General features: G+C 39.4%; 2 protein-coding genes across 2 annotated transcripts; both read left to right on the forward strand.

The window, feature by feature from the left end:
• Positions 1–1,718: 1,718 nt before the first annotated feature.
• LOC118359473 (thyrotropin-releasing hormone receptor-like) lies at positions 1,719–4,833 on the forward strand. Its single transcript, XM_035737989.2, has 3 exons — positions 1,719–1,904; positions 2,092–2,953; positions 3,535–4,833. Exons 2-3 carry the CDS (start codon positions 2,159–2,161, stop codon positions 3,946–3,948), a joined length of 1,209 nt encoding a protein of 402 aa, XP_035593882.1. The 5' UTR covers positions 1,719–1,904; positions 2,092–2,158; the 3' UTR covers positions 3,949–4,833.
• An 11,899-nt stretch (positions 4,834–16,732) lies between these two features.
• Positions 16,733–22,296, forward strand: LOC118359474 (transmembrane protein 198-like). The gene is made up of 5 exons (XM_035737990.2): positions 16,733–16,940; positions 18,024–18,496; positions 19,753–20,328; positions 20,476–20,615; positions 20,788–22,296. Exons 2-5 carry the CDS (start codon positions 18,307–18,309, stop codon positions 20,929–20,931), a joined length of 1,050 nt encoding a protein of 349 aa, XP_035593883.1. The 5' UTR covers positions 16,733–16,940; positions 18,024–18,306; the 3' UTR covers positions 20,932–22,296.
• Positions 22,297–22,723: the final 427 nt, after the last annotated feature.

Here is a 22,723-nt window from a genome sequence, read left to right on the forward strand (position 1 = left end):
AAGTTTAACTTCCTGACTGATGTCTTGAGATGTTGCTTCAATATATCCACCTAATTTTACCTCCTCATGATGCCATCTATTTTGTGAAGTGCACCAGTCCCTCCTGCAGCAATGCATCCCCACAGCATAATCCTGCCACCCCCGTGCTTCACGGTTGGGATGGTGTTCTTCAGCTCCACCTTTTCCCTCCAAACATAACAATGGTCATTATGGCCAAAACAGTTATATTTTTGTTTCATCAGACCAGAGGACATTTCTCCAAAAAGTACGATATTTGTCCCCATGTGCAGTTACAAATCGTAGTCTGGCTTTTTTATGGTGGTTTTGGAGCAGTGGCTTCTTCTTTGCTGAGCGGCCTTTCAGGTTATGTCAGGTTACCTTCCACTGTTCCTAGGCCGTCATTGAAAATAAGAATTTGTTCTTAACTGACTTGCCTAGTTAAATAAAGGTAAAATAAAAAAAATTAAATGGACAAAATCTGTGATGGCACTATAGCCAAACAAACCTCTTTAGACACACCCCAGCTGTGTGAAATTTGGTGGCTTTATCACTATCACATTTATCACTATCACATGGTTGACTTTTTTTTGCTTCCCAGACTGCCTCCAATCTTTAGAAATGTCCTTAAGGTATCCAGTATTACTGTACCATGTTTGGTACTTCTATCATAAAGTGAAACGATCTCAGGTATATTTGTTTCTTTTCCGCTGGACTAAAAGGTAAAAAGTGATCTGCCTGAGCACTGTATTTGTACATTATATAATTTATCAATACAGGGACGCAATGATATTTACATTTTAGAAATTTAGCAAACTTACAGTTAGTGCATTCACCTTAAGATAGCTAGGTGGGACAACCACATATCACAGTCATTGTAAGTACATTTTTCCTCAATGAAGGGGCTATCAGCAAAATCAGAGGTAGAAAGGGCCTACAGCAGGCTCTCCTGGAGGAAGAGCAGCTCCGTCTTGTCGGGGTTGAGCTTAAGGTGTTGGGCCGACATCCAAACGGAGATGTCTGCGTGTCACCACGTGGGTGTCAGAAGGGGGAAGTAGAAAAGTAGTTGAGTGTCATCCGCACAGCCATGATGGGAGAGACCATTGAGAGGATATGACGGAGCCGAGTGACTTGGTGTATAGAGAGAAGAGATCTTTGACTGAAGGAAAGCAAATCAGAATTAGCTATAGCATGGACAGCTCTGTCATAGTAGGGCTGGCGTAGCCTATTCTGATACGGTCCAAGTGGCTTATCCAAATGGTTTGAGAGAACGCCAGATTAGGTTGGCTGAGAGCTGAGGGGCTTCATTAACACGATCCTCAGAATCCAATGCATCCAACAGAATTAAAGCAGTGGTTAATTAAAGCAGTCTTCCCATAGGACCAAACCTAATTAGCCAGCCCAACGCAGTTGTGTTCTGTGATTTGTGGCCACCAAAGTAGCTAACATAAAAATCACTTTTTACTTTGCCTTACATGGTAAAAACAAGTTACATTCATTCCAGAATGTTTGGACCCATTGTGTCAACATAGTGCGTCATTAAATCTATGGCCATTGCTGGTACTAGACAAGGCTGAGTTGTGGTCTATTTTTGCTGCAATTTGCACTATGTTGTCAAATCAAATCAAATCACATTTTATTAGTCACATGCGCTGAATACAACCTTACAGTGATAGAGAGAGAGAGAGAGAGAGAGAGAGAGAGAGAGAGAGGGAGAGAGAGAGAGAGAGAAAGAAAGATATATATATATTTATATATATATATATATAGATATATATATATATATATATATATCTTTCTCTCTCAGAGAGGGGTACAGCACCACTGAGAGGGCAACTAGTCATTTTACTATCTCTGTGGATATCAGATGGACTTGAGTTATGAAGCTCAGACCTTTCCAAACCATGGTAAGCTCCTTTTTTTGCAATCATTGCAATTGTTTGATAATAGCTATTTCATTTAAAATATCTTTGTCATCTCAGATGATAAATGACATAGTCATTGACTTATATTTGTATCTCATTTTGAAGGGGAAAAAATAACATGTATATATTCTGGGCAATTTTAGAATAATTTGTATCTATATTTTTTCAGGATTTTTGTCAACTGTTCCACCTCAAGGCAAATTAAAGCAGAAGAAAGGTGCCAACAGTAAAACACCATGGAGAATACTACTGACACCTCTCAAGATGTCTTAAATTTCACACAGAGTGAAGTTCTAATTAGTATGCCACAGAACTCAATTGAAGTGCAAGTTATAACAATTGTTCTCGCACTTCTAATATGCGGAGTTGGGATAGCGGGGAATATAATGGTGGTGTTGGTTGTGCTGCGCACCAAACACATGATGACTCCTACAAACTGTTATCTTGTCAGTCTGGCTATTGCGGACCTTGTCGTCCTTCTAGCGGCAGGTTTACCTAATATTTCTGAAGTAGTCGACTCTTGGATATACGGTTACGCTGGGTGCCTTTGCATCACATACCTGCAATATCTGGGTATTAATGTATCATCCTGCTCCATCACAGCCTTCACCATTGAGCGTTACATTGCTATCTGCCACTCCATCAAGGCGCAATTTATTTGCACCGTGTCTCGGGCGAAGAGGATCATTGCCTGTGTGTGGATTTTCACCTCGCTGTACTGCACAATGTGGTTCTTTTTAGTGGACACGAACGAAACCGTCTACGCCGATGGAGTGGTGGTCAGCTGTGGCTACCGTGTCTCAAGAAACCTCTACATGCCAATTTACTTTCTAGACTTTACTTTGTTTTACGTCATCCCTCTCATTGTGGCCACTGTACTGTACGGTCTTATCGCAAAGGTTTTATTTATGAGCCCCTTGCCAACCAATCTCAACGACAGAAGTGAAGGTTCTATACACCAGGGGCGATCCACCAGCAACGTGAAGGTGTCGTGCAAATCGAACAAGGGTGCAGTGACGTCAAGAAAACAGGTAAGCTACATTTTGTGAATTATTGTGGAAAATAGTAATCAAAGGCTTTTAAATTGACAAAATACAAAATGTGTTCAAATAATAATTTAGGCTACAATATACAAAATAATTCCACTTTGAAAGTTCATCAATGTAGTGTGTAGTTTATGTACACAATGCAGGCTAGTGCATAGTTCATCAATATAGTGTGTAGTTTATCTACACAATGCAGGCTAGTGCATAGTTCATCAATATAGTGTGTAGTTTATCTACACAATGCAGGCTAGTGCATAGTTCATCATTGTAGTGTTGAAGATACAGCAGCAGGCCCTTAGTAATGGTTTCAAAGTTCATAACATCCTGTTATTATCACCTTACGTTAATTATAGCTTTGTTTACCATCATTAGACTGTTCAACTCTACGCCAGAAAAAAAAAGTTTTGTCTTTGCAATTTGAAATGTAGTCCTAAAGTCCTTTCATCAGTCAAACAAACAACCAGAAACATTTGAGTCAATTATTATGACACTGTAGTAACATTTACAGTATTATGAGGAACCTAAATATTTTAACACCATTTTTTCTAAACCCCCCCATAATTTAGGTTACAAAGATGCTAGCAGTGGTGGTGATTCTTTTCGCCTTGCTCTGGATGCCATACCGGACACTGGTGGTGGTCAACTCTTTCATGGACCCACCCTACCTCAACACGTGGTTCTTGCTCTTCTGCCGCATGTGCATCTACGTCAACAGCGCCATCAACCCTATCATCTACAACCTCATGTCTCAGAAGTTCCGGGCCGCCTTCAAAAAGCTTTGCAAGTGCAAGGGCCAAGACCCAGAGAAAGTTACCAAGTACAGTGTGCCAGTGTATTACAGTGTCGTGAAGGACTCTTCCCGTGAGAGCCATGCACAGACAGAGCAGGAGGATGTCAGCAGCTTTGGTAACACTAGTGTTAAGAGTGTCAACTTCACAGATGACTGTGGGGACACCGGCACTATGTTCAGCATTGCCTGACAGAAGGACAAAATTAAGAGCAGTTCTTTGTGTAAAATTAGGTTTTATAAAGGCCATGTGCGTAGGGTCACCGTTAATGTGATGTACAGTATTTTTACCATATGTGTCAAAGTTCAGTACTAATGTACTTTTTTCTTGTACATACACTTTGTCATTTACTGTTGAAATGTATTGACCATCTGCTATAGTTTACATTCTTATACCACAGCCCAAACCTACAGTATATCACCTAATATTTAGGTAGAGAGTTTCTAGTTAAAAACCCATTGTCTGCTTGTTAAAAGACATCCAGTCAACCAAACAATCTAAAATATTGGCTGTAGAACTCATGAGGGTTGGAGACTATCCTGATATTAATCTTTGCATTTTAATCAGAAACTCATTCAAACTTCAAACAAAGAGCAGCAGGTGGATGGACTAGTTAGTCAATCAATAACAATAATTCATCAATGAAGATCCAGGTAGAAACATAAACAACAGGACTGCAGCCTCTGAGTTGTGGACTCCTGTCATTTACAAGAAGTAAAGGCTTGAATGTCACATGACTAATATCATCAAAACACCTTCATGCAGGTTGTGGGTTTGTTGGTTTGTTTGACATTTTCTTGTTGGCCTCTTGAAACCTCTGAAACTATTGCGCTCATCACACTGTACAGTATCTGTTCTGGTCTATGTATGTTGAAGCATGTAAATCCTGTAGTAAAATGTGACAGTGTGGAAGATGGAATGTTTTATTAATATATTGCATATAGCTTTTTTACATTTTCAAATGCAGCACTTTCTCATACCGGTTATAACAATGTCTATAACAGTCATGGCTTTTTGGGGACTTGATTTTTGTGATTAATTTGAGCAATTCATTGAATTAAAGGTGACCAACCATCATGCTTTTGTCCAATATTTGTAGAAGAGCGAGCAGGCAAGTTATTTGCTATAAAGTTAAGTAATGGAAACTGGGAGGCAACTGGCCTGACTGTTTATACAATCTGAAACTCAAATATTGAAAAACTGTATGGACTGCAAGTGGAAATATCCAGCTTTACATTGGCATGTACATCAAATTGTTTTCAAAACATCCCAGTTGATTACTAGTTCCATACACTGCCGGTCAGTTTGAGATCCTGTAGGAAAAGAATACAAGTCAAGTTTGACATCCATCAATTTCAGCACCACCCCAGTGAACAGCGCCAACAACACACTGCTCAAATCTTTGGCTGCAATCACTGAAATTTAGGCTATTTCAGGCCTATAAAAATGTATTAGATTGCTCTTGTTTTTCTCTACTGTCTTTTAGTTATTTCCCTCTATAATTTGTGCTTGTTTGATTTCCCACCAAGATGTTAAAATGTCTTTTATAGATTTGCATTCAAATTGACCCATTTGGAAGAAAAATATATTTAGAGGCTTAGACAAACACTCTATTCAATAATTTTTTTCAAATTCCAGTTCATTAATTTCCCTGTAACATTTTCCTTGAAAGCATACATTTATCAGCTAAACATTCCCTTTCAGTTTGCATGGTGATGATACCCCCCCCCCCTCCCCCTTCAACAGTGTCAGTTGGTTTGACAGTAATGTTGTGCTTGGTAAATAGTGGTTCTATACTGGGGACCTGCCACGCAGCTCTGCTCTGCTTCAGATGCTTGCCAGGTTACAGCAACATTGTCTTCTCACACAGCCTCAGTGATGATCATAGACAGTCAAAAACAATGTAGTATCCATACTACAACAATCGTCCATTTACATTGCGTTCCGCTGAACCTAATTAGTGTTTATGGTTATGTCCACCCCATCCTGTTCATAAAAATAAAATACAAATCTGCCTTAAGATATTTTTTTCTCAGGATTCTGGTTATGGGGTGAAGAGATTTCTTCAATCTTTCAGACATTATGAGAGCCATTCCTTTCTCATCAAGCTCTACATTTAAAGCCAGAGAGGGGTAATTCTTACTGTTCATTATCTCTTTTAACCCCCCCTGTGCTATGAGCTTCTTTCTCTGAAACCAAGATAACTGCTTCAAGGTTTTAGCAGCCTTTCTGCACAATCAAATGTAGTATGCTTCACACTGGGGGGAGGAGGGGGGGAGGAGTTCAGCTGAATTTTAAGAGGTTTCTAGGGACATAGTTTTTTTCCGAAACATTTACATCAGATAAGATTAGCTACACAGTTCACATTTATGAATTTTACTCTAAATTGCCTGCAGCGACTAAAATAGAAAGAATGGAATGAAAAGGGAGGCATTCTGACTGCAAGAGGTTTGAGTCTCAAACTTTTAGACTTTGCTGTAGACTGTTTTTTCACATACCGCAATATAATGTGGGTAGTGAATCCTTTATCCAAACTGATATGAACATGTTATTTTGATGGATGGTGTCTATTCCCGAGGAATCATATTATTTGAATATTGATGGCGGGGTAGACACTCATACCCAGCCATGGCCATGCATAACCTGTGCACTACACCATTAAGACAGTATGTGTGTTGTAACTAATGCAGTTATACAAAGCCGCTCTGACAACAAGGCACTCTTCTGCGCCATGCTTTTCATATGTAGCCTACTAAGCCTCATTATGATAGGGATGGAAGTAATTCATCCACCTCTTGCCCCTCAAGGGTGTCTGCCTCCTCACTATTAGGATTCAAACCAGCACAATCAAAGGCTCAGCAGAGACAGACAATAGCCATTCTGTATGGAGAGGTGAATCATATCTGTTTTGGTTTTCAGGATGTCTATTATGCAGCACTGAAGAGTCCACTCAAATGGTCTCTTTTTATTTTTTCATTTCATGGTTATTAATCCTCTTCCCTGTCTGAATATGAATTATGCATTGCCTGGAATATCATGTACTGAGGTAACACTGAGAAACAAGCCATCATTCAGGCGTCTATGTCTGTTCCTGCTCATGTCCGACAGTTAAACCTTATGTATTTTATCACCCTGTTTCTAACAGGGCATAGTTTTCAGTGTTGTCTACAGTTTCTTTGAATTAATCCCTGTGTGAACCGTATGTACAGTATACTACAGGTTGCATTTTCCTGAGAAGCATACAAGGATGAAAAAGAGCTAGAAGAAGGCTGAGAGGAAGAAAGGTGAGGAGGATGAGGAGAAGCAGACAGTATAGGATAATTGCAAAGTATAAGTTGATTTATTTATTTGAATATAGAGGTTTATATTTCAGACATTTATTGGACATTAACAACAAAGAGGAAAGAAACCCAAAGGCGTGTACTTCATATTTGGGCAATCAGACACACCAGACATAATAACGTCTGTGAGAGTACCCATTGTAGTCTCAATAATAGAGCACCTATTGTAGTCTCAATAATAGAGCACCCATGTAGGCTCAATAATAGAGCACCCATGTAGTCTCAATAATAGAGCACCCATGTAGTCTCAATAATAGAGCACCTATTGTAGTCTCAATAATAGAGCACCCATGTAGTCTCAATAATAGAGCACCCATTGTAGTCTCCATAATTTTTATCAAGGCTACTGCAATGGCCATTTTGATGGCAATCAGAATGAATTTCTTCAGCAAAGAAAACATCAAAGAAATTAAAGAGTCTAAGCACATTGAATTAGTTTTAGATCTCTTTTCAGTGTGCTCTGAGGCTTTAATAAACAGAGGTAAGGTGGGGGAGGTGGCAGATCATTTTGTTAGCTTTAATCTATGCTTCTAAGTCCAATTAAAATGGTTTTCAGGGTAGAACAAGATAAAAACATGTTATCACTAGCAGTCTACCGAACCGTTTTATAACATAATGTTTGAGTTCATTGGATGAAAGTTCAGAAGGCATATTCAGGATTGTTTACTGCCAGTTCCAGAACTATAACCAGTCAAGCAGCAGTTTAAAAGCAGCCTTCCGTGGCACAAACGTCATTGGCTCAGAGAGAACTGAAGCGTATATGTGTTTCCTGCAGAAACAAACAGGGACTTGCCTAAGTCGATAGATATTGACTAAGTTGGCCAAATAATTCCTTCCGTTCCGTATTGAATAACAGAAGGGGTTTTCAGACAAGGCTGGCCAACAGACTGGTACAGGTGACCTATTCAGTAAAGTAACAGTGCGTGTGGCTTGGGTGATCTGTCTACACTTTCTCCCTAAGCATGTGGCTCACAGGTTGCCTCTTTCTATCAATCATAGAGCAAATCACACACCAGTCCTGGAGGAAACTACGTGTCATCCATCTTATTAATATTTCGGCCATGTGTTGGCATTGTCACCCAGATTTACTGAGCAACAGTCACATTCTGTCAGTGCCGGGATGGTAGTTTGACCATATTAATCTGGACCACATGTTTCAGGCTGTGTTCAGCCACTTGGGAGATGAAAGGATTTCAAAAGCGTAACACAATTCAAGTAGTAAGCTACAGTGAACAGCAGGAAACATACTTTCATTCAATGCCAGTAGGAAGAACATTTCCCTGTGAACAGGGCTATGATGTCCTTACAGTATTTAAATCTGTATCAATTTCTCTCCCACGCATCTACATCTATTTGGAAAAGCCCTGATGTTCACTAACAACAAAACCAAACATATAACCCGACATGAAAAGGTCAGGGTACAGTGTGATGGCCACACATTTAATCTGAAATGTTTGCTATCGGTTTATGACTTTGACTTGAAAGCATCAGACAGCTATTATGGCATTTGCTCTTCTGCAAATGGATGGACATATGAAAAGATTCATGTTTTTATCCCATCTCCTCATGGTGACTGACCGTGTCTATAATTGTCCTAACTTGGGTTTACGTAGTATGAATGCAAACCTGGGAAAAACATAGTTATCCACCTAACATTCAGAAAGATCAGCTGATTGATTAACAAAGCAATACATGTGTTATCCCCAGATGATACGTTTTTATATTTTTTTCGCTGCATCTGACAGATGTCTTGTCATTTTTTATCTTGATGTCTCATGCTCTCTGGGGCAAAAAGCAGCTGAACACACCATCCCCTCAGTCACAAAGAAAGGAAATAAAGCATATTCTAGACTGAGCAGAGAGGACATATGACACTTTATATATTCCAATATGGCTAAGACATCTGCTTAAAACAATTACTGTGCAGCAAAAGGCAATTTCACAAAGACTAGTATGTGTCCTGCATAGAAGGCAGTCATAGAGCAATAGAAGTCCGCGGGAAATAGGTTTTTTACAGGAGACTTTCTTTCAGGCTCCACTCCCAGGATGATATTGCTACTCACAGATGCGGTGTGATATATAGTTCAGCAGCACTTCACTGCAATGCAATATTCCTGAGGTGCTGCTGGTCTTTAAGACACTTGAAGTTGAATCCATAATGGATGGGCATTGCTCTTTTACCACGGAACATCGCAAGGGATCTTTTGGCGGGAGACCTTGTTGATCCTTGTGGTGAATGACATTTCTATTCCATTTGTCTTTTGGACAATGGCTGAGTTTACACAGGCAGCTCAATTTTTTTTTCTCCCACTAATTGGTGTTTGCACATCAGATCTTTTTCAGTTAGTGAATAAAATACTATTTGATTTAATATGTTGTAGTCATAAGCCATTCAAACTCTCTGTTAAGTATCCAGGAAAGATGAATATATTTGTATTCATGAGATCTCAAAGTGTTTACCCATACACGCAGAGCAGTAATTTGCTAAGACTGGAATGTGGATAGAATCACAACACGTAAATCACCAGGCAGATGATCTTTCCCCCAGGTAAAGATGTCTGTAATCGTGTAGCAGCTATGGCTGGTCAGGTTTCTAATCAGGAAGGGCAAAAGAGTGCATGACTGATTTAGCTGTATTTAAAAATGACTTTGATATATCCACTAACACATTCCTTTGCCTGGAATCTCTTCTGTGCCGGTAATAAATCAATGTAAAATGTATCCCTTTCTGTCCCATGCAGACAGTAGTCAGTATGGCCCTCTCAGGAAGCCACAACAATAGATTTGACCACATAATACAGCCTTGTATTTAGGAACATTTGTCATAACAGATTTATAATTACTCTTATGTCACTGTGGTTGGTCACTAACAAATCATTTTCATTGTTTACTGGGAGTTTTGGCTGAGACAAGACAATGGGACAATGTTCAAACCAGAGATTCAGTCACCTCAGATGTCTTATAATGATATTCACAGACTGCATTTTCTTGTTTCCCCCGGGGATTTCAAGTTCTCCCGGGTTTTGTCAAAAAGAAGTGCAGATTTCAGGCATACAGTACAACTTCTAAGCTATTTTTGTAAGCCTTGGGTGACAAGGCTTCAGAACCTCAGAGATAGAACGTTCAGTCTGGAAATTGCTTCAAATCCACAGAACTGATGGACAAATTTAGTTCGTGAAAGAGGCATAAAATGCTAGATTATTTTAGGAAATGAATCATAGAAATAGATAGAACATCTACGCCAAAAGTATAATTGCAAGTGCAGACTTTGTAGACTTTGTGAAATTGCAATCCATCAAATTAATTTTCGACTTTGAAAGAGACTTTCAAAGGAAGAGAGAGGATGTCCTGAAATGGACACAGTAAATCTGAGGCCGCAAAGGCTGTACAGATAAGAAATACACCAAAACACGTCCATTTTACTAGTAAATTATGTGGCCATTTTCTCGACACAAACCTTTGTTAGATCTTCCCCTGAGAAGGAAAAGAAAAACATCTATTCTCTATAACTAAGCCTTGCCTAGAGACAGAAAGGCCCACATGTCTTAACAACAGCTCAATAATATACCGTATTGTTCTTTTTCATACAAAGTCAAAGGCCGATAAAACAAATGGAGTTTACAGAGAACCCAAGAGTATTGTTAGGTTGGGTTGCTGCTGCATGACAAACAATAGACACCTCAAACTTTTCTCAACTGTTCAGCGATATCCTACATTGTTTGGTTGACATGCAGGAATCTTATGGTAGTATGGTGTAGGCCTACCCCTACATAGGGTATGTTATGGAAAACAATTTGATATACATGGGCCTATGAATTGGGCCTATGAATGTAACTTTCTACCACCCTCTATAATTAATTCTCATGAAAAACACAATGCTATGATTGAAAAGCACCTATTGTTTATTTTGGCATTATTGAAACTGCAGTTAAACATGTGCGTCTTGTATATTCTCCAAGTGATGCAACAAGTGGAACTCAATGTATTTTCTCGTGGATTACCCAAGGGTAGAATGAAGACGTGGTTTCTCCAGTGCTCAATATTGGAATTAATGGGAATGAAATAAATACCCAACAAGTTACAATATTCTCTTTGACACACAATATATTCACAAGAAAACACACACAGAAAGAATCTTAATAACATACTCCATAAAAATCTTATTTACATACTGTATCATACGGACACTGTTCACTCCATAAAAATGATCATCCCAGATCTTCCTCGTACCTCTAGGGATTCCACTCTCCACAGGTTCCGTCAACAACAACAAAAGGTGCAGATTCTGCGCCTACAGTGTGTACAACTAATATGCTTTATCTAGCTCACAAACATTGGCTAGATGAGACATCTGAAACATCCGACTGAATGTATTCTCTGTTGACTATGCCCATGCCACAACCATTTTAAATGAATGGAGTCAAATACCACCTTTCCTGGCTGGACCACTGAAGTGAAAAACACCTTTCATTTATGGAGGGTAAAATGGTCAGTCATAATCAATACACTTTCAGAATTCCAATCAGCAGTGCCATAAAGAACCCCACGTAGAAAGCTCTTGAGAAATGATTAACCTTTTGGTTTGATATGTCTGTGAGCAACAGTGCCTGTAGGTATAAAATATACCCCCCCACGTATTTATTTGGACAGTGAAGCTAAAACTTTTCATTTGGCTCTATACTCCAGCATTTTGGATTTGAGATCAAATGTTTCATATATGAAGCGACAGTTCAGAATGTCACCTTTAATTTGAGGGTATTTTCATACATATCTTTTTTACCGTTTAGAAAGGAAAGCACTTTATGTATCTAGTGCCCCATTTGAAGGTGTCATAAGTATTTGGACAAATTCACTTATATGTGTTTTAAAGAAGTCCAAAATATAGTATTTGGTCCCATATTCCTAGCACGCAATGACTACATCGAGCTTGGGACTCGACATGCTTGGATGCATTTGCACTTTGTTTTGATTGTGTTTTGCACAATAGAAATTAATGGTAAATAATGTATTGTGTCATTTTGGAGTAACTTCTATAGTGTTCTTGAACAATTCTTGATGAATGTGGATGCTACCATGATTACAAATAATCGTGAATAATGATGAGTAAGAAGGTTAGAGGCATAAATAACATACCCCCCCCAAACATTGCATGTTTTGGGGGCATTTTTATTTATTTAACTAGGCAAGTCAGTTAAGAACAAATTCTTATTTTCAATGACAGCCTAGGAACAGTGGGTTAACTGCCTGTTCAGGGTCAGAATGACAGATTTGTACCTTGTCAGCTCGGGGGTTTGAACTTGCAACCTTCCGGTTACTAGTCCAACGCTCGAACCACTAAGCTACCCTGCCGGCACGATCTTTGTGCATCTGTAACTTTCTCACTCATCATTATTGGGCAATTCCTTCATGATTATCGGTAATCATGGTAACATCCACATTAATTTAGAAGTGTTCAGAAACATTTTGCTGCATGTGATGTGATCATATTTGACATGGATAGAGGGCAGAAATACCAAGTAGGGACAAATATCAAAATCAGTGGTGTTAAGTAAAAAATACTTTCAAGTATTACTTTAGTAGTTTTGGGGGGTGTCTGTACTTTACTTTACTATTTCTAGTTTTGCCAACTTTTACTTCACTACATTCCTAAAGAAAATACATTTTCCCTGATACACAAAAGTACTCATTACATTTTGACAGGAAAATGGTCCAGTTCACACATCAACATCTCTGGTCATCCCTATTGCCTCTGATCTGGCGGACTCACTAAACACAAATGCTTCCTTTGCAAATTATGTCTGAGTGTTGGAGTGTGCCCCTAGCTATCCGCCCATTAAAAAATAAAATCTAAATTGTGCAGTCTGGTTTGCTTAATATAAGGAATGGTTTATACTTTACTTTTACTTTTGATACTTAAGTGTAGTTCTGTTCTTGAGCTGTTCTTGTCTATTGATGTTCTGTATTATGTCATGTTTGATATTTTGTGTGGACTCCAGGAAGAGCATCTGCTGCTTTTGCAACAGCTAATGGGGATCATAATACAATACAACAACTACCTCGTCAGCACATAGATTGTGGCGTCAGCATAATCTCAAAACCATAGCTTTGTCATGACTCTCTCTCTTTGGTGAGGATCAAAGGTGCCAGATCAGCTTTGCAAATGGCTGACAGATATCTAGACCCCCCTCACAGGAGAGGAAAGGGAGTGAGTTGGGACAGTTTTATGACTCTTAACACCTGGTCATAAATAGTTTGCAACAGACGACTCTTTCCTTCACTGCAGTATTGGGAAATAAATCTCCTTTTGTTACAGAGAGACTATTGCCGCCAAAACCCTTTTCTCCAAGAGAATGAACTTTGGAACAATATTCGTAAGATAGGAATGTTAAGAATAGTCCGTGGGGATCATCAAGAATAATCATGTCATATTGTTTATTATTTTGTGATGTCATTAAGGGTGGTATAACAAAGTAACTGTAACTCTGAAAGTGTACGCATTCTATGTATCAAGTTTACATCTAAATGTGGTATAAAATATATGATAAATATGAGAATACTTTTGTGAAGATAGCAATGTCATTTTAGCTTTCTAAATTAGATAATTGTTTTTCATATAAACTTGTGCCCAGTCAGTAACCACGCCCAAGTGAGCACAGGCGACGTGATGGAACACACCCTTTTTACCCGAGGATAAAAGGACTCGCTAACTAAATTTACATATGAATGGTTGAAACTACCAGACCAGATAGCATGGAGCGGTGGCTACATGGCTGAAATGGTGAGACCAGTACATTGCCATGTTACTACTGGCGTGTAAAGTAATCAACCATTGAGACCATGCAGACAGATGGTGTGAGCCGGACGTTACGAATGGTTAAAGATCAGGAAGCGTGGAGCGGTGGCTACAAATTGAAATGGTTAGAAACTATGAAACACTCAACACGAGTGAAAAAGATAAAGACTAGACCAGAACATTCACATTCACTATTCCTTTGAGCGTAAGTTCTGAATGTATCCAAGTGTTCCCTCTTTGTCTCTCCCTCTCTTTACCTACCCCTCCCTCTCCATATGTATAACCAGCCATCATATATTGTCAATCCACTAGGGTTCTTTTATCTCATGTATTTGGTATTTGGTATTTTATTAGGATTCCCATTAGCTGTTGCAAAAGCAGCAGCTACTCTTGCTGGGTCCACACCAAACATGAAATTTAACACAAAATGACATAATACAGAACATCAAGAGAAGAAGAGCTCAAGGACAGAACTACATAAAAAAAATGTAAAGGCCCACATAGCCGACATATCAATACATACACACAAACTATCTAGGTCAAATATGGGGAGAGGTGTTGTACCGTGAGGTGTTGCTTTATCTGTTTTTGTTAAACCAGGTTTGCTGTTTATTTGAGCAATATGAGACGGAAGGAAGTTCCATGCAATAAGGGCTCTATATAATACTGTAAGTGTGTGTGCCAGAGCTGTGTGTACGTTGACTATGTAAACAATTTGGGATTTCCAACACATTAATGTATCTTATAAAAAGAAGAAGTGATGCAGTCTGTCTCTCAACTCTTAGCCAAGAGAGTCTGGCATGCATAGTATTTATATCACGCCAGGGTAGTGGGTTCGATTCCCGGGACCACCCATACGTAGAATGTATGCACACATTCGCCTTGGATAAAGTCGCCTTTAAGTCGCCTTGGATAAAAGCGTCTGCTAAATGGCATATATATATATCAGACCTCTGATTACAATCCAGAGCAAAACGTGCCTCTCTGTTCTGGTGTGTATGTGTATTCTGTGTTATTATTATTCTGTGTTTGCTTATATATTTGGTGCTATTATTTAGTTAGTTGGTAAATAAATGATTAAATCAATTTGTGTAGTACTGAATATTCAGAAAGGCTGGGGTTCAGAATGAGACTGATGGGGTAATGATTATTAACAAGTGACTGTTATTGATGTATCATTTATTGATGTATCTTCGAGTTTCATTTGGGAGATGGTAACTTGTTAAACAACTTATTCCGTGGTGCCCCAAATTCCTAATGAGTTAATTGTCATATGATTCATTTAATCATAAGTAACAATTAAACATAGTTAGTAGATAAAATAAATAACAGTCATCAGATTAATGATAGTCACGTCACGACAGCTTTCTATATACCCCATAAGCCTCATATAACTCATATATGGGGTTTCACTACATGTGATTTATGATGAGTAGTGAAATATGTGGTGCAACAAGGACAGTCAGTGATTCCCACTTTGCCAGCAGGTTAGAGTTATTCAGTCAGATTAATCTCCACAGTGTCGGTATCAACCCTCTGAGGAGACTTCCCTTGGTTGTCTTTTAAACCCAATATCCTTATGCTGTGCATTCCTTTTGGGGGAAATAGATGAGTCTTATACATTTCATGATAGCCTTCACAGTTCTCATTAAGGAGCATCAAGAGGCCGTCTTTTAAAGATGTGTCTAGAATCATAGCTTTTCTAACTATCAATTGGGAAAGGTTGGCTCTAGTATATGCTTATTCTGTTACAAACCTAGAACGTACATCTCCCTTTGTCAGATGTTTTATGTTATTTATTCAATCTCGCCAGCTCTGTTTATTTAATCCGGTCACCAAGAATAATGGTTCAGTGAACAGTGCATCAAAATATTGCATAAATTACTCTCTGAAATAAAAACAGCAACATGATTCATCATGCAACATTTTGGGGACATTTTATTTAAAAAAAAAATATATATATATATATATATATATATTTTTTTTTTTTACCTCTATCCTATCTTGTTTGAGATGTGGGACAATTGTCCCCATTGATTTATTTCAAACACAGCAACACACATACTCAGTACATGACTGATGGACATTTAGTATAGCATCTTTATTTGCCGCTCAATGCTTCATGACAGCTCTATTTTACTGCTGATTTCAACATCATTGCAGCTCAGTGCACTGGCAGTATGAGTAAACCCATTGTAATTTTTAATCTGCTCTTTTTCACATGATATTTGGCTTAATAGTGTTCGTGCCCATGCAGTGTTACTGTGACATTTTGACTGTGATCTTTTGCTGGATATATGTGTAAATGGCAAATTGGGTATAGACTGAGGCATGCTTTCTCAGCCTTCTCCAATCTCAATCCAGTGGCTACTGCAAACTGTGTGTCTGTAAATATACCTCTGTACATTATGTGAGTTTCATAACTAATCTGTCAGTCGTAGAAATAAAATGTGTATGTGCACAATCTTAAAAAATAAACATCAGCGGTTGATAACGTCATCATGAAGCACCATTTAATTTATCAAGCTCGTGAGTGAATTTTTCTGTTCTGACAAACCATTTATTTAACATTTGCATATACACTGAGATACAAGACTACATTTCATTATTCTGTAGTATGGGTGAGCTGTTTACTCATAGCATCCAGAATATCACCTCTTTCCCAGAACTTAAACTTCCATATTCCATCCCTGACATGTTCCATCATGCCTGACTCACGATGGAACCTGTCTGGCAATGGATTTAACCAATCTTTCCTCTGTTGTAAATTGAAAATCTGTATGACTGGAGAGACATCATGTGGACAACAACAATATTGCCTCACCTCTGATCTATAGAACAAGCTTGGCACAGATGGTCACTCTCTTGCACTGATGTCTGACGCTGTCAGAGGTCCAGTGGCCACATTTGAGAGGGACGCACCGCACGAGTAGGTTGTCCTCAACGCAGCATAGATAGAACAAACTAATGTAACTCCTCCAAGGGTCAAATGAGTAGCAGTCCTATTTCTTCTCATCGCAGTTTGTAATTCTGGATATGTCGCATGTCAGGTAAGATGACTTATTTTCAGACTCTTAAAATGATTCATGAGAACAGTATTTGTAAACTCATTACCTCAAATACTCTCTGGTCTGCATATGTCTGCTAATGTCAGATCCAAATATGTGATCTTATCTATTAATGATCAAACAAGTGGAATTTGGTTTACCACTCATGTCACGCCTGTTGAATATGACTACTTTGTCGATAACTGATAATGAGGTGCTTATGTGTCTGACTGTATAAATATATATTTTCACAGGAAGTCTCTTTTTGGCAGATGGCTCAGTGTTCAGTTTTAATCCATTATCAAAAATGAAGCGTTTTTCATCCTGACATGAAGTTATATTATAATAGCAAAGGTCCCTTGATTGGTGCCATAGAAAGTGATAGTGTTTTCTTTGTGACTTACAAACAGGTAGCAGGTAGCAGGACATGAGGCGAGCTAGACTCTGCTAATAGGCCTCTAATTCAATTATCTGGGGATCTGCCTGGAAAGCTTATAAGGTCATTCAACGTAGAGCATAATCTGTTGCTAGTCAGACTGAGGCAACACAATTTCTCCTTGGGTGAAGAGTTAAGTATGTGGTCACCAAGGTGGATGTGGTTTGAATGCTGAGGATATAGCTTTTTTCAACTTTTTCCAGATTATTCTAAATTGTGTTACATAGTTTCCCCCACAATTCCTTTTTAAGGTTTTGGAACGATATGTCCTACTGTTGGGGTGTTTGTTTGCTTAGCATTGTTTTGTGATTGGAGCGCTTTTAACATATGTTCAAAACAAAGAGGCTCAATGACTCAGTCGGCATCAATCCACCCCTCGTTTCCTCAGCTGCATCCTGCATTTTAACAAAGGGTCAAGAAAAAGATGCATGACCCAGAGAGGATCTCAGTTTCCTTTTCTGGTTCCTGGGGAGAGGATTGTGTAGTACAGAGATTACCGTCTCTATGCAGATTATTTAGACAACACCTTAGATGTATATGTGAAGACTAGGTACATAGAGTAATGTCCAGTTTGATCATTTAGAATCTGCCTATTAAAGGGGTAATAATTTTCTCTGGATGTATTTGACTCTCCTCTCCTCTTGTTGCAGGTGCAGAACAGGAAAGGGTCTGATTCACACACTTCTCATAGGAACTCCCTGTTTCCTCAGCTCTTACATTCTACCAAAATGAAGCATTCGTCAAATTCTTTAATTAAATGAATGAAGCAAAGTCCTGTCCCAATGGAATACTGACAATATCCTGGCTTGGTGTTGACTGTTGAAATATGCTCTCACGTGAGATTAAGACAGGAAAACAACACAGTTACACAGATGGCCTAAATTGCTAAACAAAAGCAATCTTTATCCTAACCTGTTAAACGACTGCTCCAAGATGGCAAACCCCAGCTCACTCTTGGTCCCTGATGGGGCAGTGCAGAGGCAGGTTGAAGAGGATCAATATATCCTCTATGGCGTGGCTGAAGAGGATGCGTGTGAGTTGGGGTTCACTAGGAAGTATGACCTCATCCCATCCATCGTCTGCTCAGTATGCTTTCTGTTCAGCCTCATCTACTGCTTTTTTGGTAAGTCCCTGGCCTGTAATAGAGGACAGTTGGAACTTGCACATGTGTACTCTCAAGACATACACATTAAAGATATGATAGGCATATCTGCAATTTAACTACAGCATTAACACAAAACAATCCAACGCCCCACTGTAGATGCATCATTATTTAATTCCCAGTCCAAATCAAATCCAATTAATTTATAAAGCCCTTCTTACATCAGCTGATATCTCAAAGTGCTGTACAGAAACCCAGCCTAAAACCCCAAACAGCAAGCAATGCAGGTGTAGGAGCATGGTGGCTAGGAAAAACTCCCTAGAAAGGCCAGAACCTTTCCGTTGACATTTAACCCCATCAGACTAAGTGAAAATATTTAATCAGCTCACTTTGAGTATATTGATGATATACCCTACCTATACTATAACCTTACAGTAAACACAGCAGGGCCAGGTGTCTGGGCTGGGCCAGCCCGGGGTATAAAGTGGATAACTTCCAGGGTAGGCTAGGAGAGAGATGCAGATGGGCCACCTGGTTCTGCTGCAAGAGAGTTGGAGAACAGCCACCTGGGATAATTCAGGTAGACTCCTAGCCAGGTCCAAATCCATTAAACCCAACAGATGCACTCGCTGTGAATGTTGTCTGATAATAGACACGTTTAGATTGTCTTAAGCAGACTATGCCTCATGTGAAGTTAACAATAGCTCTCAAATATTCTGCAAACTGTACAGTTTACCAAAGACAAAATCTAGTCTACAAATGGCTTTTTAGGAATAAATCCCAACTCAGTCAAACCTAGTACACCTAAAGGACAATTCCGCCACTTTTTAACCTCATATTCTTCATCTCCAGCACCATACCTGTGTGTACATATGTGAAATGCCTCGTTTCTATGATCTGTGGTTAAAAAGACAAAAAGGTCCTAAAAAAATGCTTCTTTGTGACATTAAACGTTTTTAAAAAACTGTGATTTTCAAAACCTGCAACAAGTTTCTAGCCAGAGGGAGGGTATTTTCTTGCTCCACATCACCACAAATCTCAGAGTTTGAAAATCACTGTTTTCTAAATGTTTTAGCTTTTGATGATGTCATAGTGTAGCACTTTTTTTACATTTTTCTTTTTTGAAATCCGTTGTTTTCACATATGTAGACAATGGTATTGTGCTGGAGATAATGAAAATTAGGTTAAAAAGTGGTGGAGTTGCCCTTTAAGTACACTTTGCTTCCTTCTCCATATTTTCTTACTTAACATCCCTCCACTTGTCTCTCTTTCTTTAGGATACCGCTGCTTTAAGATGGTCATGTTTCTGTCCGGCTTCATGTTTGGGTCTGCACTAGTCTGCATGTTGTACCATAAGGAGCCTGTGCTGGACACCCAATTGACTACAGAGACCAAAGCAGGCATCCTCCTGGGAGTGGCTGTGCTCTGTGGCCTGGTGACTATGCTGGTACAGACTGTGGGGTTCATCATTACTGGCCTACATCTGGGGAGTCTGCTCACCCTTGCCAACCTGCTGGTTATCGGACAGTTTTACAGCCTTACCCCCCTATGGGCGCCTCTGGGTGCCCTCCTGGCCACGAGCACCTTTTGTGCCATTCTCACACTGCAGTGGCAGAAACTATTCACTGTGCTCTCCACGGCTGCAGTCGGTGCCGCTGTGGTGATGGCGTGTGTGGACTTCTTCGTAGAGACGTCGCTGCTGGCTGGCCATGCGTACGACATCCTGTCTCAGGTTCCTCCTCGTTCCCTCTGCTGGTACAGCTGGGTTATAACAGGTGTATGTCCTCTATTCAGTCTGATGGGGGTGCTGGTGCAATGGATGCTCACTGCCAAAGGAGTGTCCCACACAGAAGGTGAGTGGCAGTTTCATAAAAAATCTGGAATGCTTTCTTCCTCGGTCATCACTACTTCATTTGATACTTAGGTTACACTTGAAAACTGACTACAACATAATTCGCTCTTGTTCTGTCCTATGCTAATTTACATTGAACATCCCCAAGTACCTGTCAGTGGCCGACAAAGACAGGTCCAACTGATGCGAATCAGACGAAGAGATGCCCAGAGACGACCCCAGCAGGGCACTTACCGCCATCGCAAGCCTCCAATCCTAAAGCGCTATGCTGGGGACGTCCTGGCCCCAGTGAGTTTCTTCACTCCTAATGGGCATGAATGAGCTCGATTAAAACACTTATTTCAAAATGTTTATGCACTTAGCTAATATACATCATTGTGTGTCACCAGTGTCAATTATTTTCTATCATCCTAGACCTAGAGAATCAATGTCATTCTTTCCTTACCACTTTGCCTTCCAGAGTTACATCCAAAGCATTCGTGACCGCCAGATGGGTACAGGCTCCTCTACCAACAGCAACAGCACAGTCAACCACTCCATGATTGACTTTGAGACAGGCTCCATGGTGCCCCTGACTGACTCCTCCCTAGTTTATAGGGTCTGAGGGATGACCACCAAATACTAGGCATCCCCTCCCAGTTCCACTTAGGTGCCCTATACCTCTCTCCAGCAGACCATTCATAGACTGTTTTTTTGAGACGACAGAATGATTCTTGAGACAAAATTCAAAATACTAAATCAATCTGTTGTTTTGTTTATTATTGACAGTCTTAAGGTATCAGACAGTCAATCGTAATATAACACATTGATCCTTCTTCCAATAAATCAAATTGCTTTATTTTAGTCAGTTTGCTAATATACATTTTTGTGAAGACATCCATTGTTAGTTTTATGCAGTTTACAAGGGGGGAATTATACATTTAGGGATTTACATACTTTACACACACATAAAACATTTGTCACTCGTGTTATCAAAATAAATAAAATCCTTAAATGTTACTATATTTCACCTTAGCGGGTTAGGTGATACATTGGCTTGGCTATACGGTATGAAACTCCTGCCTACTTCCTGGATCGTGTCACACTGTTTTTGAATGGCCTTAAAGATTATATCATAACATTTATGAAGACGGTAAATTCAAATAAATGTCAAATTATACTCGTATTCGTGGATGAATTTACCATAAGCCATGAATATAATTGTACATACAGTTGAAGTCGGAAGTTTACATAAACTAGTTTTAATGACTCCAACTTAAGTGTTTCAACCACCCCACAAATTAATTGTTAACAAACTATAGTTTTGAGAAGTCGGTTAGGACATCTACTTTGAGCATGACACAAGTAATTTTTCCAACAGTTGTTTACAGACAAGATTATTTAACTTATAATTCAATGATCACAATTCCAGTGGGTCAGAAGTTTACATACAATAAGTTGACTGTGCCTTTAAACAGCTTGAAAAATTCCAGAAAATTATGTCATGGTCTTAGAAGCTTCTGATAGGCTAATTAGCATAATTTGAGTCAATTGGAGGTGTACTTGTTGATGTATTTCAAGGCCTACCTTCAAACTCAGTACCTCTTTGCTTGACATCATGGGAAAATCAAAAGAAATCAGCCAAGACCTCAGAATTTATTTTGTAGACCTCCACAAGTCTGGGTCATTCTTGGGAGCAATTTCCAAACGCCTGAAGGTACCACGTTCATCTGTACAAACAATAGTACACAAGTAGAAACACCATGGGAACACGCAGCAGTCATACCGCTCAGGAAGGAGACGCGTTCTGTCTCCTAGAGATGAACGTACTTTGGTGAGAAAAGTGCAAATCAATCCCAGAACAACAGCAAAGGACCTTGTGGAAGATGCTGGAGAAGACGGATATCTATATCCACAGTAAAACTAGTCCTATTTCGACATAACCTGAAAGGCCGCTCAGCAAGGAAGAAGCCACTGCTCCAAAACCACCTATAAAAAAGCCAGACTACGGTTTGCAACTGCACATGGGTACAAAGATTATACTTTTTGGAGAAATGTCCTCTGGTCTGATAAAACAAAAATAGAACTGTTTGGCCATAATGGCCATCGTTATGTTTGGAGGAAAAAGGGGAAGGCTTGCAAGCCGAAGAACATCATCCCAACCGTGAAGCACGGGGGTGGCCGCATCATATTGTGGGGGTGCATTGCTGCAGGTGGGATTGGTGCACTTCACAAAATAGATGGCATCATGAGGTGGGAAAATGATGTGGATATATAGAAGCAACATCTCAAAAAGTTAAAGCTTGGTTACAAATGGGTCTTCCAAAAGGACAATGACCCCAAGCATACTTCCAAAGTTGTGGAACAACAAAGACAAGGTATTGGAGTGGCCATCACAAAGCCCTGACCTCATCCTA

This window comes from Oncorhynchus keta, chromosome 27, assembly GCF_023373465.1.
Source record: "Oncorhynchus keta strain PuntledgeMale-10-30-2019 chromosome 27, Oket_V2, whole genome shotgun sequence".
NCBI classification, from domain to species: domain Eukaryota; kingdom Metazoa; phylum Chordata; class Actinopteri; order Salmoniformes; family Salmonidae; genus Oncorhynchus; species Oncorhynchus keta.